At 44.8% G+C, this 15,048-nt stretch overlaps 1 protein-coding gene across 1 annotated transcript in view; it reads left to right on the top strand.

Moving 5' to 3' along the window:
- Positions 1-15,048, top strand: part of LOC145504747 (NBPF family member NBPF20-like) — a 532,650-nt gene that overhangs the window by 307,830 nt on the left and 209,772 nt on the right. The window contains exons 88-101 of the mRNA XM_081486053.1: positions 365-416; positions 1,059-1,234; positions 2,487-2,538; positions 3,423-3,637; positions 4,868-4,919; positions 5,562-5,737; positions 6,990-7,041; positions 7,926-8,140; positions 9,371-9,422; positions 10,065-10,240; positions 11,493-11,544; positions 12,429-12,643; positions 13,874-13,925; positions 14,568-14,743. Of these exons, the coding sequence (XP_081342179.1) occupies positions 365-416; positions 1,059-1,234; positions 2,487-2,538; positions 3,423-3,637; positions 4,868-4,919; positions 5,562-5,737; positions 6,990-7,041; positions 7,926-8,140; positions 9,371-9,422; positions 10,065-10,240; positions 11,493-11,544; positions 12,429-12,643; positions 13,874-13,925; positions 14,568-14,743 (1,713 nt within the window). The remainder of the gene's footprint in view (positions 1-364; positions 417-1,058; positions 1,235-2,486; positions 2,539-3,422; positions 3,638-4,867; positions 4,920-5,561; positions 5,738-6,989; positions 7,042-7,925; positions 8,141-9,370; positions 9,423-10,064; positions 10,241-11,492; positions 11,545-12,428; positions 12,644-13,873; positions 13,926-14,567; positions 14,744-15,048) is intronic.

The following is a 15,048-nucleotide window of genomic DNA, read 5'->3' on the forward strand; positions in this document are numbered from 1 at the left end:
ATTTAATCTCAGTGTGAAATCACTTATCCCATTAATAAACAACATTTCAGATGAAAAAAGCCTGAGTATTATAGCAGGCTGAGGATATAATTAAGTTGTTCCCCAGGAACTGTGGGGAAAAGGATATATTTAGCTGTTTGCACAGACTGGGGATCAGGATACTCTGCCGATGACATATCATATCAAGGAAATTTGTCCAATGGCTCAAGAAGGAAACCCAGTGCCTTCTTCTGAGGCTCATTCTAGGGCCTCCTGGATTATTTCTGTCTCAATAGCCTGTTACCACATTCTGAAGATAGGCACAGGATTGGGCGTTTTGGAAAGGCATTTGCCTGACATAACTCTTCTGTTAATTTCTTTGCAGAAAACCAGAATGGTCACGATGACCTGAAAGGAGCAGCGGTTGTGGCCCCGAGGTAATTTTGAATATCTGTGGGCTCCTGTACAGTGATAACCTCTGCAGACCTCTGATGCGGGGAAAGACAGAAAGTGCTGAATATATTGTGTCGTCAGTTTTGCCCACCACTATTATTCTTTTTCATAATGTTCTCTGCTTTCACTGTGGTACTTATATTGTTTCCAATTTCTTATTTACTGGTCAAGTTTCAAACCCAAGTCAGTCGACCCAGGTGAACTAAGTCAGAGTGATTTTTTTGCACTCAATTTTTATATCAGGTGTGGTTTCTAGAGTGAGATGCATATCTGCTATATGTTTGGTGTTAGCATGCTGGCATGTGTGTCATAGTAATGTCAATGCCATGTAAGTGGAAGTGTGAAAGCCACTACTCCGTGTCCCTGTATGTGAGGCGTGACTGTACCATCACAGAGAAATCTGTCTGTTCATCAGCCTGTTATTTGGTCAGACCACTGAGCACCTACTGCTTTTTCTCTCTTCTGCCCCTGTAAAACCACGCTGTGTCTCACACACAAAACAGAGTTTTCTCCCTGTCATGGATCAGACCCTTGGCTTCACCACTCAAACATTCCATCAAAACCAGATAGGACTGTACAGTTTCTGATAAGTCTTGGCTTAGTCTTTTGCCGTCCCTCCCCACCAGGTTCAACAGACAGCTGCCACAGATGATAGAGAATGGAGTCCCACAGGACTCTCTAGATGAACACTACCTGACTTACTCAGTTCTTCCTGACCTGTCAGACTCCTTCTGGCCTTATCGGAGCAATGCCATCTTCTCACCTGAGGACGTGGATGTGTCTTATGCTCGGGATGTAACCAGTGAGTATTTTCTTGTGATAGAACTCCACCTATATGCCCAGGTAGACTCTGTACGCTTCGTACTCCCCACCTCTGCGGTGCTGAGGTTTGTCATCCCTGTTGGAAGCGCTGTAGACAGTGATTTGGATGAGACTCTGTGGTAGAGTTTTAAGTACAGACATCAGGTGGGTCAGGGAGCTCTCATTCATTTTTTGGCTCCGGGCTTGTCTCTGTCACCCTGACCCCAGTATCAGGCATTTGACACAAAGCACTTGTGACAACTCTCAACCACCTCAGCTGGAAATCCACAGGAGGTGTCTGTCAGAACTCGTTTGGAGCCAGTGTGTTGTTCCCCGCAATGAGTTAAATTTTTGTCAATGTTCGTGGCCTCTCCAGAAGTGATGACAGACTTGCCTCTTTATAAGGAGAGGTGATTTCCATCATGTGTTTTACTGCGCTCAGCCCCAGTCTCCCTTTTCTCGATGTTGGCAGGTCTTAGCTAAGATGGTATCTGACACCAAGACAGACACAACTGTCCCATTGCCTTGCTTGGATGTTTCCATGAAGTAAGGCTGGGCTCTGGCAGTTCCTCCAGCTTCAAATGGTCATGGTTTCTGTGTAGCACCAAAGATTCTTTTTGATTTGAAGGTTAATAGATTTCACTGGGCTTCCCTGGTGGCTCAGATGGTAAAGAATCTGCCCGCAATGCAGGAGACCCAGGTTCAATCCCTGTATCATGAAGATCCTCTGGACAAGAGAATGGCACCCACTCTAGTATTCTTGGGTGGAGAATTCAATGGACAGAGAGGAGCCTGGTGGGCTATAGTCCATGCGGTCACAAAGAGACCGCCACTACTGAGCGGCTAACGCTTTCACAATTCACCCATCACTCTAGTCTCAAGTATAAATTCCTCTAAACCATCAACAACCACATAGTCTGATGGGACCAAGCAGCACTATAGAAATAATTCTAGAAAATAACTCAGCTCATTTTCTAGCATCTCTGTGGAAAATACATTTTTAAGTGCTTCTACAGACTCAGAACGAAGGCTGTTGGGAGAGATACCAGATCAATCAGCAAATTTCCTCGATGGGTCTGGAAGCAGTCCAGTCTAATTCTCATACGACTTAAGTGTCCTAGAATATCTTTGCTAAAGAATTATGTTCTTGCAATTAGAATATTAAGGTCCCTGTTGTATATGTGTTTCCTGAGTAGATATGTGTGAGATCTGATTTGCTTCTCATGACCTGCTGTCTCTGAATTTCCTACTAGACAATGAAAACGATCACAAGCAAGTGAGTGGACAAGAGCTCTCATTTCCCAGGTAATTTGAAAATCTGTGGGCTGTGAATGTCAGTGGTGACAGCAGGAGACCTCAGATCCAGAGAAAAATAGAAAGTACTCTATGTAACTCTCTCATCTATTCATGCAGCAGCAAGTGTCTCTTTAGTAGTGTTGTCTATTTATGTTTCACAAGTTTGTGCGTTTCAGTTTTTCAATCCTTCAAGTTTAGTAATGTACAGTGAGTTGTCCCAGGTGAAATAACTAAACCTGGGAGTTCCTGTATTCGTGTGTTTTCTCCTGAGTGGGTAAAGTAGGGTGAGAGCCTATGGGTCTTACACTGGTTTGGCATCAGCATGTTGGTAAATATTTGATTTCAAGGGAGGAAAATCGAACGATATTCATATTACAACAAAATATTGAAAAAAATAGTTCTTGAAGGCAGAATATCTAGTCTATACCTCCTTTTTCTCCAACTCTGAAAAACTGATCTTGAAGCTATATTTGTGCCAAGAAATATTTTAAAATTGAATGGAATAGAGTCCAAACTCAAACACATCTTTAACTTCTTAAAAGCTGTGTTCACTTGGACACAGGATATCCAGATCAATACAATCTGTGCAGAAAAGTCTGAACCACTGTCCCTGCCTTCTGTGTGTGCTGGGGGTGGTGACGTTAGCATGTAGGGAAAATTCCATCTCCTCCTTCAACCGCTGGTTGTGTGCCCAGTGCCCAGAGAACCTGCTGTCTCTCTCCTACCCCATGGCACCCACACTCCACTCCACATCAGGAGGAGTTACTTCCCTCCTTAAGGGGACTGCTCTTTTGCTTTCTGTGAGCAAACTCAATGCCTGTCATGAAAACCAGCCAGATAGCTTGGGGTCGAATCCTCTTAATTTTCTGTCATCCCTTCTCCACCTGACACAGCGTGAACTTGCTGGATGTTGAAAAGAAGGTGGTGTTCCAGCAATCCCAAGATGAATGTGTTTCAGTACCTTCCACTCTCCAGGAAGGTTCTGCCTGCAACCAGCCTTCCAGTGATGGAAAATTTGCATTTGATGAAGAGAATGTGGAGTCTGCCATGGATGGAGCCTGTGGTTGCTCTCATGCTGAAGAGGATGAAATTTCGACTGGTCTCCCAGGTAGTCTTCGATATATCTGTTAGTCTACTCTGGGAGAATGATCCCGTTTGATAGACCCTATGCTTCCATACTGAAGCCTGATTTGAACCAGACTCTATAGTTGCATTTAAAATGAGACATTCTATGAATGAACTTTTCTAAGTTCCCTGTCATGGTTGTCCCTGGGGTAAACCGCTCTACCCAAGGTGGTCCAGCCAGACTCACATGAACCTTAGCAATTGTGGCACAGGAGGTACAAAGGCTTCCTAATTTTGAATGAACCTCTTATCTCACAGGAAATGCTTTAATTGTCATTTCTGGGTAATGTCCCTGCGTTCCTACACCTGTCCAAGGCTTTTTGCAGTCTTGTTTATTTCTTTGGAGGTGTCACGACTTTCGTTCACGTCTGTCAACCCATAGCCTCTCTCTTTTCCTTGGACTTATCTTGTTCGAAGTTTCTGATAGCAGAAGGTAATGCGCACTGTCAGTTTTTGGTATGTTTCTCTGAGGTAACGGAAAAGGCAATGGGAACCCACTGCAGTACTCTTGCCTGGAAAATCCCATGGATGGAGTAGCCTGGTAGGCTCCATGGGGTCGCGAAGTCCATGGGGACACGACTGTGCGACTTCACTTTCACTTTTCACTTTCATGCATTGAGAAGGAAATGGCAACCCCCTCCAGTGTCTTGCCTGGAGAATCCCAGCGACGGGGGATCCTGGTGGTCTGCCGTCTATGAGGTCGCACAGACGGACACGACTGAAGCGACTTAGCAGCAGCAGCAGCAGCTCTGAGGGAAGACAGGGCCCTGGAACTTCCCAACCTGATGAATGGCCTCTGTTTGCAGCTTTGAGATTCATTTGACTTGATGGTGTGTGGATTCCACTCCCATTTAATCTCAGTGTGAAATCACTTATCCCATTAATAAACAACATTTCAGATGAAAAAAGCCTGAGTATTATAGCAGGCTGAGGATATAATTAAGTTGTTCCCCAGGAACTGTGGGGAAAAGGATATATTTAGCTGTTTGCACAGACTGGGGATCAGGATACTCTGCCGATGACATATCATATCAAGGAAATTTGTCCAATGGCTCAAGAAGGAAACCCAGTGCCTTCTTCTGAGGCTCATTCTAGGGCCTCCTGGATTATTTCTGTCTCAATAGCCTGTTACCACATTCTGAAGATAGGCACAGGATTGGGCGTTTTGGAAAGGCATTTGCCTGACATAACTCTTCTGTTAATTTCTTTGCAGAAAACCAGAATGGTCACGATGACCTGAAAGGAGCAGCGGTTGTGGCCCCGAGGTAATTTTGAATATCTGTGGGCTCCTGTACAGTGATAACCTCTGCAGACCTCTGATGCGGGGAAAGACAGAAAGTGCTGAATATATTGTGTCGTCAGTTTTGCCCACCACTATTATTCTTTTTCATAATGTTCTCTGCTTTCACTGTGGTACTTATATTGTTTCCAATTTCTTATTTACTGGTCAAGTTTCAAACCCAAGTCAGTCGACCCAGGTGAACTAAGTCAGAGTGATTTTTTTGCACTCAATTTTTATATCAGGTGTGGTTTCTAGAGTGAGATGCATATCTGCTATATGTTTGGTGTTAGCATGCTGGCATGTGTGTCATAGTAATGTCAATGCCATGTAAGTGGAAGTGTGAAAGCCACTACTCCGTGTCCCTGTATGTGAGGCGTGACTGTACCATCACAGAGAAATCTGTCTGTTCATCAGCCTGTTATTTGGTCAGACCACTGAGCACCTACTGCTTTTTCTCTCTTCTGCCCCTGTAAAACCACGCTGTGTCTCACACACAAAACAGAGTTTTCTCCCTGTCATGGATCAGACCCTTGGCTTCACCACTCAAACATTCCATCAAAACCAGATAGGACTGTACAGTTTCTGATAAGTCTTGGCTTAGTCTTTTGCCGTCCCTCCCCACCAGGTTCAACAGACAGCTGCCACAGATGATAGAGAATGGAGTCCCACAGGACTCTCTAGATGAACACTACCTGACTTACTCAGTTCTTCCTGACCTGTCAGACTCCTTCTGGCCTTATCGGAGCAATGCCATCTTCTCACCTGAGGACGTGGATGTGTCTTATGCTCGGGATGTAACCAGTGAGTATTTTCTTGTGATAGAACTCCACCTATATGCCCAGGTAGACTCTGTACGCTTCGTACTCCCCACCTCTGCGGTGCTGAGGTTTGTCATCCCTGTTGGAAGCGCTGTAGACAGTGATTTGGATGAGACTCTGTGGTAGAGTTTTAAGTACAGACATCAGGTGGGTCAGGGAGCTCTCATTCATTTTTTGGCTCCGGGCTTGTCTCTGTCACCCTGACCCCAGTATCAGGCATTTGACACAAAGCACTTGTGACAACTCTCAACCACCTCAGCTGGAAATCCACAGGAGGTGTCTGTCAGAACTCGTTTGGAGCCAGTGTGTTGTTCCCCGCAATGAGTTAAATTTTTGTCAATGTTCGTGGCCTCTCCAGAAGTGATGACAGACTTGCCTCTTTATAAGGAGAGGTGATTTCCATCATGTGTTTTACTGCGCTCAGCCCCAGTCTCCCTTTTCTCGATGTTGGCAGGTCTTAGCTAAGATGGTATCTGACACCAAGACAGACACAACTGTCCCATTGCCTTGCTTGGATGTTTCCATGAAGTAAGGCTGGGCTCTGGCAGTTCCTCCAGCTTCAAATGGTCATGGTTTCTGTGTAGCACCAAAGATTCTTTTTGATTTGAAGGTTAATAGATTTCACTGGGCTTCCCTGGTGGCTCAGATGGTAAAGAATCTGCCCGCAATGCAGGAGACCCAGGTTCAATCCCTGTATCATGAAGATCCTCTGGACAAGAGAATGGCACCCACTCTAGTATTCTTGGGTGGAGAATTCAATGGACAGAGAGGAGCCTGGTGGGCTATAGTCCATGCGGTCACAAAGAGACCGCCACCATTGAGCGGCTAACGCTTTCACAATTCACCCATCACTCTAGTCTCAAGCATAAATTCCTCTGAACCATCAACAACCACATAGTCTGATGGGACCAAGCAGCACTATAGAAATAATTCTAGAAAATAACTCAGCTCATTTTCTAGCATCTCTGTGGAAAATACATTTTTAAGTGCTTCTACAGACTTCGAACGAAGGCTGTTGGGAGAGATACCAGATCAATCAGCAAATTTCCTCGATGGGTCTGGAAGCAGTCCAGTCTAATTCTCATACGACTTAAGTGTCCTAGAATATCTTTGCTAAAGAATTATGTTCTTGCAATTAGAATATTAAGGTCCCTGTTGTATATGTGTTTCCTGAGTAGATATGTGTGAGATCTGATTTGCTTCTTATGACCTGCTGTCTCTGAATTTCCTACTAGACAATGAAAACGATCACAAGCAAGTGAGTGGACAAGAGCTCTCATTTCCCAGGTAATTTGAAAATCTGTGGGCTGTGAATGTCAGTGGTGACAGCAGGAGACCTCAGATCCAGAGAAAAATAGAAAGTACTCTATATAACTCTTTCATCTATTCATGCAGCAGCAAGTATCTCTTTAGTAGTGTTGTCTATTTATGTTTCACAAGTTTGTGCGTTTCAGTTTTTCAATCCTTCAAGTTTAGTAATGTACAGTGAGTTGTCCCAGGTGAAATAACTAAACCTGGGAGTTCCTGTATTCGTGTGTTTTCTCCTGAGTGGGTAAAGTAGGGTGAGAGCCTATGGGTCTTACACTGGTTTGGCATCAGCATGTTGGTAAATATTTGATTTCAAGGGAGGAAAATCGAACGATATTCATATTACAACAAAATATTGAAAAAAATAGTTCTTGAAGGCAGAATATCTAGTCTATACCTCCTTTTTCTCCAACTCTGAAAAACTGATCTTGAAGCTATATTTGTGCCAAGAAATATTTTAAAATTGAATGGAATAGAGTCCAAACTCAAACACATCTTTAACTTCTTAAAGGCTGTGTTCACTTGGACACAGGATATCCAGATCAATACAATCTGTGCAGAAAAGTCTGAACCACTGTCCCTGCCTTCTGTGTGTGCTGGGGGTGGTGACGTTAGCATGTAGGGAAAATTCCATCTCCTCCTTCAACCGCTGGTTGTGTGCCCAGTGCCCAGAGAACCTGCTGTCTCTCTCCTACCCCATGGCACCCACACTCCACTCCACATCAGGAGGAGTTACTTCCCTCCTTAAGGGGACTGCTCTTTTGCTTTCTGTGAGCAAACTCAATGCCTGTCATGAAAACCAGCCAGATAGCTTGGGGTCGAATCCTCTTAATTTTCTGTCATCCCTTCTCCACCTGACACAGCGTGAACTTGCTGGATGTTGAAAAGAAGGTGGTGTTCCAGCAATCCCAAGATGAATGTGTTTCAGTACCTTCCACTCTCCAGGAAGGTTCTGCCTGCAACCAGCCTTCCAGTGATGGAAAATTTGCATTTGATGAAGAGAATGTGGAGTCTGCCATGGATGGAGCCTGTGGTTGCTCTCATGCTGAAGAGGATGAAATTTCGACTGGTCTCCCAGGTAGTCTTCGATATATCTGTTAGTCTACTCTGGGAGAATGATCCCGTTTGATAGACCCTATGCTTCCATACTGAAGCCTGATTTGAACCAGACTCTATAGTTGCATTTAAAATGAGACATTCTATGAATGAACTTTTCTAAGTTCCCTGTCATGGTTGTCCCTGGGGTAAACCGCTCTACCCAAGGTGGTCCAGCCAGACTCACATGAACCTTAGCAATTGTGGCACAGGAGGTACAAAGGCTTCCTAATTTTGAATGAACCTCTTATCTCACAGGAAATGCTTTAATTGTCATTTCTGGGTAATGTCCCTGCGTTCCTACACCTGTCCAAGGCTTTTTGCAGTCTTGTTTATTTCTTTGGAGGTGTCACGACTTTCGTTCACGTCTGTCAACCCATAGCCTCTCTCTTTTCCTTGGACTTATCTTGTTCGAAGTTTCTGATAGCAGAAGGTAATGCGCACTGTCATTTTTTGGTATGTTTCTCTGAGGTAACGGAAAAGGCAATGGGAACCCACTCCAGTACTCTTGCCTGGAAAATCCCATGGATGGAGTAGCCTGGTAGGCTCCATGGGGTCGCGAAGTCCATGGGGACACGACTGTGCGACTTCACTTTCACTTTTCACTTTCATGCATTGAGAAGGAAATGGCAACCCCCTCCAGTGTCTTGCCTGGAGAATCCCAGCGACGGGGGATCCTGGTGGTCTGCCGTCTATGAGGTCGCACAGACGGACACGACTGAAGCGACTTAGCAGCAGCAGCAGCAGCTCTGAGGGAAGACAGGGCCCTGGAACTTCCCAACCTGATGAATGGCCTCTGTTTGCAGCTTTGAGATTCATTTGACTTGATGGTGTGTGGATTCCACTCCCATTTAATCTCAGTGTGAAATCACTTATCCCATTAATAAACAACATTTCAGATGAAAAAAGCCTGAGTATTATAGCAGGCTGAGGATATAATTAAGTTGTTCCCCAGGAACTGTGGGGAAAAGGATATATTTAGCTGTTTGCACAGACTGGGGATCAGGATACTCTGCCGATGACATATCATATCAAGGAAATTTGTCCAATGGCTCAAGAAGGAAACCCAGTGCCTTCTTCTGAGGCTCATTCTAGGGCCTCCTGGATTATTTCTGTCTCAATAGCCTGTTACCACATTCTGAAGATAGGCACAGGATTGGGCATTTTGGAAAGGCATTTGCCTGACATAACTCTTCTGTTAATTTCTTTGCAGAAAACCAGAATGGTCACGATGACCTGAAAGGAGCAGCGGTTGGGGCCCCGAGGTAATTTTGAATATCTGTGGGCTCCTGTACAGTGATAACCTCTGCAGACCTCTGATGCGGGGAAAGACAGAAAGTGCTGAATATATTGTGTCGTCAGTTTTGCCCACCACTATTATTCTTTTTCATAATGTTCTCTGCTTTCACTGTGGTACTTGTATTGTTTCCAATTTCTTATTTACTGGTCAAGTTTCAAACCCAAGTCAGTCGACCTAGGTGAACTAAGTCAGAGTGATTTTTTTGCACTCAATTTTTATATCAGGTGTGGTTTCTAGAGTGAGATGCATATCTGCTATATGTTTGGTGTTAGCATGCTGGCATGTGTGTCATAGTAATGTCAATGCCATGTAAGTGGAAGTGTGAAAGCCACTACTCCGTGTCCCTGTATGTGAGGCGTGACTGTACCATCACAGAGAAATCTGTCTGTTCATCAGCCTGTTATTTGGTCAGACCACTGAGCACCTACTGCTTTTTCTCTCTTCTGCCCCTGTAAAACCACGCTGTGTCTCACACACAAAACAGAGTTTTCTCCCTGTCATGGATCAGACCCTTGGCTTCACCACTCAAACATTCCATCAAAACCAGATAGGACTGTACAGTTTCTGATAAGTCTTGGCTTAGTCTTTTGCCGTCCCTCCCCACCAGGTTCAACAGACAGCTGCCACAGATGATAGAGAATGGAGTCCCACAGGACTCTCTAGATGAACACTACCTGACTTACTCAGTTCTTCCTGACCTGTCAGACTCCTTCTGGCCTTATCGGAGCAATGCCATCTTCTCACCTGAGGACGTGGATGTGTCTTATGCTCGGGATGTAACCAGTGAGTATTTTCTTGTGATAGAACTCCACCTATATGCCCAGGTAGACTCTGTACGCTTCGTACTCCCCACCTCTGCGGTGCTGAGGTTTGTCATCCCTGTTGGAAGCGCTGTAGACAGTGATTTGGATGAGATTCTGTGGTAGAGTTTTAAGTACAGACATCAGGTGGGTCAGGGAGCTCTCATTCATTTTTTGGCTCCGGGCTTGTCTCTGTCACCCTGACCCCAGTATCAGGCATTTGACACAAAGCACTTGTGACAACTCTCAACCACCTCAGCTGGAAATCCACAGGAGGTGTCTGTCAGAACTCGTTTGGAGCCAGTGTGTTGTTCCCCGCAATGAGTTAAATTTTTGTCAATGTTCGTGGCCTCTCCAGAAGTGATGACAGACTTGCCTCTTTATAAGGAGAGGTGATTTCCATCATGTGTTTTACTGCGCTCAGCCCCAGTCTCCCTTTTCTCGATGTTGGCAGGTCTTAGCTAAGATGGTATCTGACACCAAGACAGACACAACTGTCCCATTGCCTTGCTTGGATGTTTCCATGAAGTAAGGCTGGGCTCTGGCAGTTCCTCCAGCTTCAAATGGTCATGGTTTCTGTGTAGCACCAAAGATTCTTTTTGATTTGAAGGTTAATAGATTTCACTGGGCTTCCCTGGTGGCTCAGATGGTAAAGAATCTGCCCGCAATGCAGGAGACCCAGGTTCAATCCCTGTATCATGAAGATCCTCTGGACAAGAGAATGGCACCCACTCTAGTATTCTTGGGTGGAGAATTCAATGGACAGAGAGGAGCCTGGTGGGCTATAGTCCATGCGGTCACAAAGAGACCGCCACCATTGAGCGGCTAACGCTTTCACAATTCACCCATCACTCTAGTCTCAAGCATAAATTCCTCTGAACCATCAACAACCACATAGTCTGATGGGACCAAGCAGCACTATAGAAATAATTCTAGAAAATAACTCAGCTCATTTTCTAGCATCTCTGTGGAAAATACATTTTTAAGTGCTTCTACAGACTTAGAACGAAGGCTGTTGGGAGAGATACCAGATCAATCAGCAAATTTCCTCGATGGGTCTGGAAGCAGTCCAGTCTAATTCTCATACGACTTAAGTGTCCTAGAATATCTTTGCTAAAGAATTATGTTCTTGCAATTAGAATATTAAGGTCCCTGTTGTATATGTGTTTCCTGAGTAGATATGTGTGAGATCTGATTTGCTTCTTATGACCTGCTGTCTCTGAATTTCCTACTAGACAATGAAAACGATCACAAGCAAGTGAGTGGACAAGAGCTCTCATTTCCCAGGTAATTTGAAAATCTGTGGGCTGTGAATGTCAGTGGTGACAGCAGGAGACCTCAGATCCAGAGAAAAATAGAAAGTACTCTATATAACTCTTTCATCTATTCATGCAGCAGCAAGTATCTCTTTAGTAGTGTTGTCTATTTATGTTTCACAAGTTTGTGCGTTTCAGTTTTTCAATCCTTCAAGTTTAGTAATGTACAGTGAGTTGTCCCAGGTGAAATAACTAAACCTGGGAGTTCCTGTATTCGTGTGTTTTCTCCTGAGTGGGTAAAGTAGGGTGAGAGCCTATGGGTCTTACACTGGTTTGGCATCAGCATGTTGGTAAATATTTGATTTCAAGGGAGGAAAATCGAACGATATTCATATTACAACAAAATATTGAAAAAAATAGTTCTTGAAGGCAGAATATCTAGTCTATACCTCCTTTTTCTCCAACTCTGAAAAACTGATCTTGAAGCTATATTTGTGCCAAGAAATATTTTAAAATTGAATGGAATAGAGTCCAAACTCAAACACATCTTTAACTTCTTAAAAGCTGTGTTCACTTGGACACAGGATATCCAGATCAATACAATCTGTGCAGAAAAGTCTGAACCACTGTCCCTGCCTTCTGTGTGTGCTGGGGGTGGTGACGTTAGCATGTAGGGAAAATTCCATCTCCTCCTTCAACCGCTGGTTGTGTGCCCAGTGCCCAGAGAACCTGCTGTCTCTCTCCTACCCCATGGCACCCACACTCCACTCCACATCAGGAGGAGTTACTTCCCTCCTTAAGGGGACTGCTCTTTTGCTTTCTGTGAGCAAACTCAATGCCTGTCATGAAAACCAGCCAGATAGCTTGGGGTCGAATCCTCTTAATTTTCTGTCATCCCTTCTCCACCTGACACAGCGTGAACTTGCTGGATGTTGAAAAGAAGGTGGTGTTCCAGCAATCCCAAGATGAATGTGTTTCAGTACCTTCCACTCTCCAGGAAGGTTCTGCCTGCAACCAGCCTTCCAGTGATGGAAAATTTGCATTTGATGAAGAGAATGTGGAGTCTGCCATGGATGGAGCCTGTGGTTGCTCTCATGCTGAAGAGGATGAAATTTCGACTGGTCTCCCAGGTAGTCTTCGATATATCTGTTAGTCTACTCTGGGAGAATGATCCCGTTTGATAGACCCTATGCTTCCATACTGAAGCCTGATTTGAACCAGACTCTATAGTTGCATTTAAAATGAGACATTCTATGAATGAACTTTTCTAAGTTCCCTGTCATGGTTGTCCCTGGGGTAAACCGCTCTACCCAAGGTGGTCCAGCCAGACTCACATGAACCTTAGCAATTGTGGCACAGGAGGTACAAAGGCTTCCTAATTTTGAATGAACCTCTTATCTCACAGGAAATGCTTTAATTGTCATTTCTGGGTAATGTCCCTGCGTTCCTACACCTGTCCAAGGCTTTTTGCAGTCTTGTTTATTTCTTTGGAGGTGTCACGACTTTCGTTCACGTCTGTCAACCCATAGCCTCTCTCTTTTCCTTGGACTTATCTTGTTCGAAGTTTCTGATAGCAGAAGGTAATGCGCACTGTCAGTTTTTGGTATGTTTCTCTGAGGTAACGGAAAAGGCAATGGGAACCCACTCCAGTACTCTTGCCTGGAAAATCCCATGGATGGAGTAGCCTGGTAGGCTCCATGGGGTCGCGAAGTCCATGGGGACACGACTGTGCGACTTCACTTTCACTTTTCACTTTCATGCGTTGAGAAGGAAATGGCAACCCCCTCCAGTGTCTTGCCTGGAGAATCCCAGCGACGGGGGATCCTGGTGGTCTGCCGTCTATGAGGTCGCACAGACGGACACGACTGAAGCGACTTAGCAGCAGCAGCAGCAGCTCTGAGGGAAGACAGGGCCCTGGAACTTCCCAACCTGATGAATGGCCTCTGTTTGCAGCTTTGAGATTCATTTGACTTGATGGTGTGTGGATTCCACTCCCATTTAATCTCAGTGTGAAATCACTTATCCCATTAATAAACAACATTTCAGATGAAAAAAGCCTGAGTATTATAGCAGGCTGAGGATATAATTAAGTTGTTCCCCAGGAACTGTGGGGAAAAGGATATATTTAGCTGTTTGCACAGACTGGGGATCAGGATACTCTGCCGATGACATATCATATCAAGGAAATTTGTCCAATGGCTCAAGAAGGAAACCCAGTGCCTTCTTCTGAGGCTCATTCTAGGGCCTCCTGGATTATTTCTGTCTCAATAGCCTGTTACCACATTCTGAAGATAGGCACAGGATTGGGCGTTTTGGAAAGGCATTTGCCTGACATAACTCTTCTGTTAATTTCTTTGCAGAAAACCAGAATGGTCTCGATGACCTGAAAGGAGCAGCGGTTGGGGCCCCGAGGTAATTTTGAATATCTGTGGGCTCCTGTACAGTGATAACCTCTGCAGACCTCTGATGCGGGGAAAAACAGAAAGTGCTGAATATATTGTGTCGTCAGTTTTGCCCACCACTATTATTCTTTTTCATAATGTTCTCTGCTTTCACTGTGGTACTTGTATTGTTTCCAATTTCTTATTTACTGGTCAAGTTTCAACCCCAAGTCAGTCGACCCAGGTGAACTAAGTCAGAGTGATGTTTTTGCACTCAATTTTTATATCAGGTGTGGTTTCTAGAGTGAGATGCATATCTGCTATATGTTTGGTGTTAGCATGCTGGCATGTGTGTCATAGTAATGTCAATGCCATGTAAGTGGAAGTGTGAAAGCCACTACTCCGTGTCCCTGTATGTGAGGCGTGACTGTACCATCACAGAGAAATCTGTCTGTTCATCAGCCTGTTATTTGGTCAGACCACTGAGCACCTACTGCTTTTTCTCTCTTCCGCCCCTGTAAAACCACGCTGTGTCTCACACACAAAACAGAGTTTTCTCCCTGTCATGGATCAGAACCTTGGCTTCACCACTCAAACATTCCATCAAAACCAGATAGGACTGTACAGTTTCTGATAAGTCTTGGCTTAATCTTTTGCCGTCCCTCCCCACCAGGTTCAACAGACAGCTGCCACAGATGATAGAGAATGGAGTCCCACAGGACTCTCTAGATGAACACTACCTGACTTACTCAGTTCTTCCTGACCTGTCAGACTCCTTCTGGCCTTATCGGAGCAATGCCATCTTCTCACCTGAGGACGTGGATGTGTCTTATGCTCGGGATGTAACCAGTGAGTATTTTCTTGTGATAGAACTCCACCTATATGCCCAGGTAGACTCTGTACGCTTCGTAGTCCCCACCTCTGGGGTGCTGAGGTTTGTCATCCCTGTTGGAAGCGCTGTAGACAGTGATTTGGATGAGACTCTGTGGTAGAGTTTTAAGTACAGACATCAGGTGGGTCTGGGAGCTATGCTGTCTTCTTCATTCAGGTGGAGCCTACGGGTCCGGCCCCAAGTTAGGTCATGGCTCAAGGCTATTGTGACACACTCACTCACTTGTATGTGTGCAGGTGTCCGGAGATGACTGTTTTTTCCT

This window comes from Giraffa tippelskirchi, chromosome 5 (assembly GCF_054371585.1).
Source record: "Giraffa tippelskirchi isolate mGirTip1 chromosome 5, T2T-mGirTip1v1.2.pri, whole genome shotgun sequence".
In the NCBI taxonomy this organism is placed as follows: domain Eukaryota; kingdom Metazoa; phylum Chordata; class Mammalia; order Artiodactyla; family Giraffidae; genus Giraffa; species Giraffa tippelskirchi.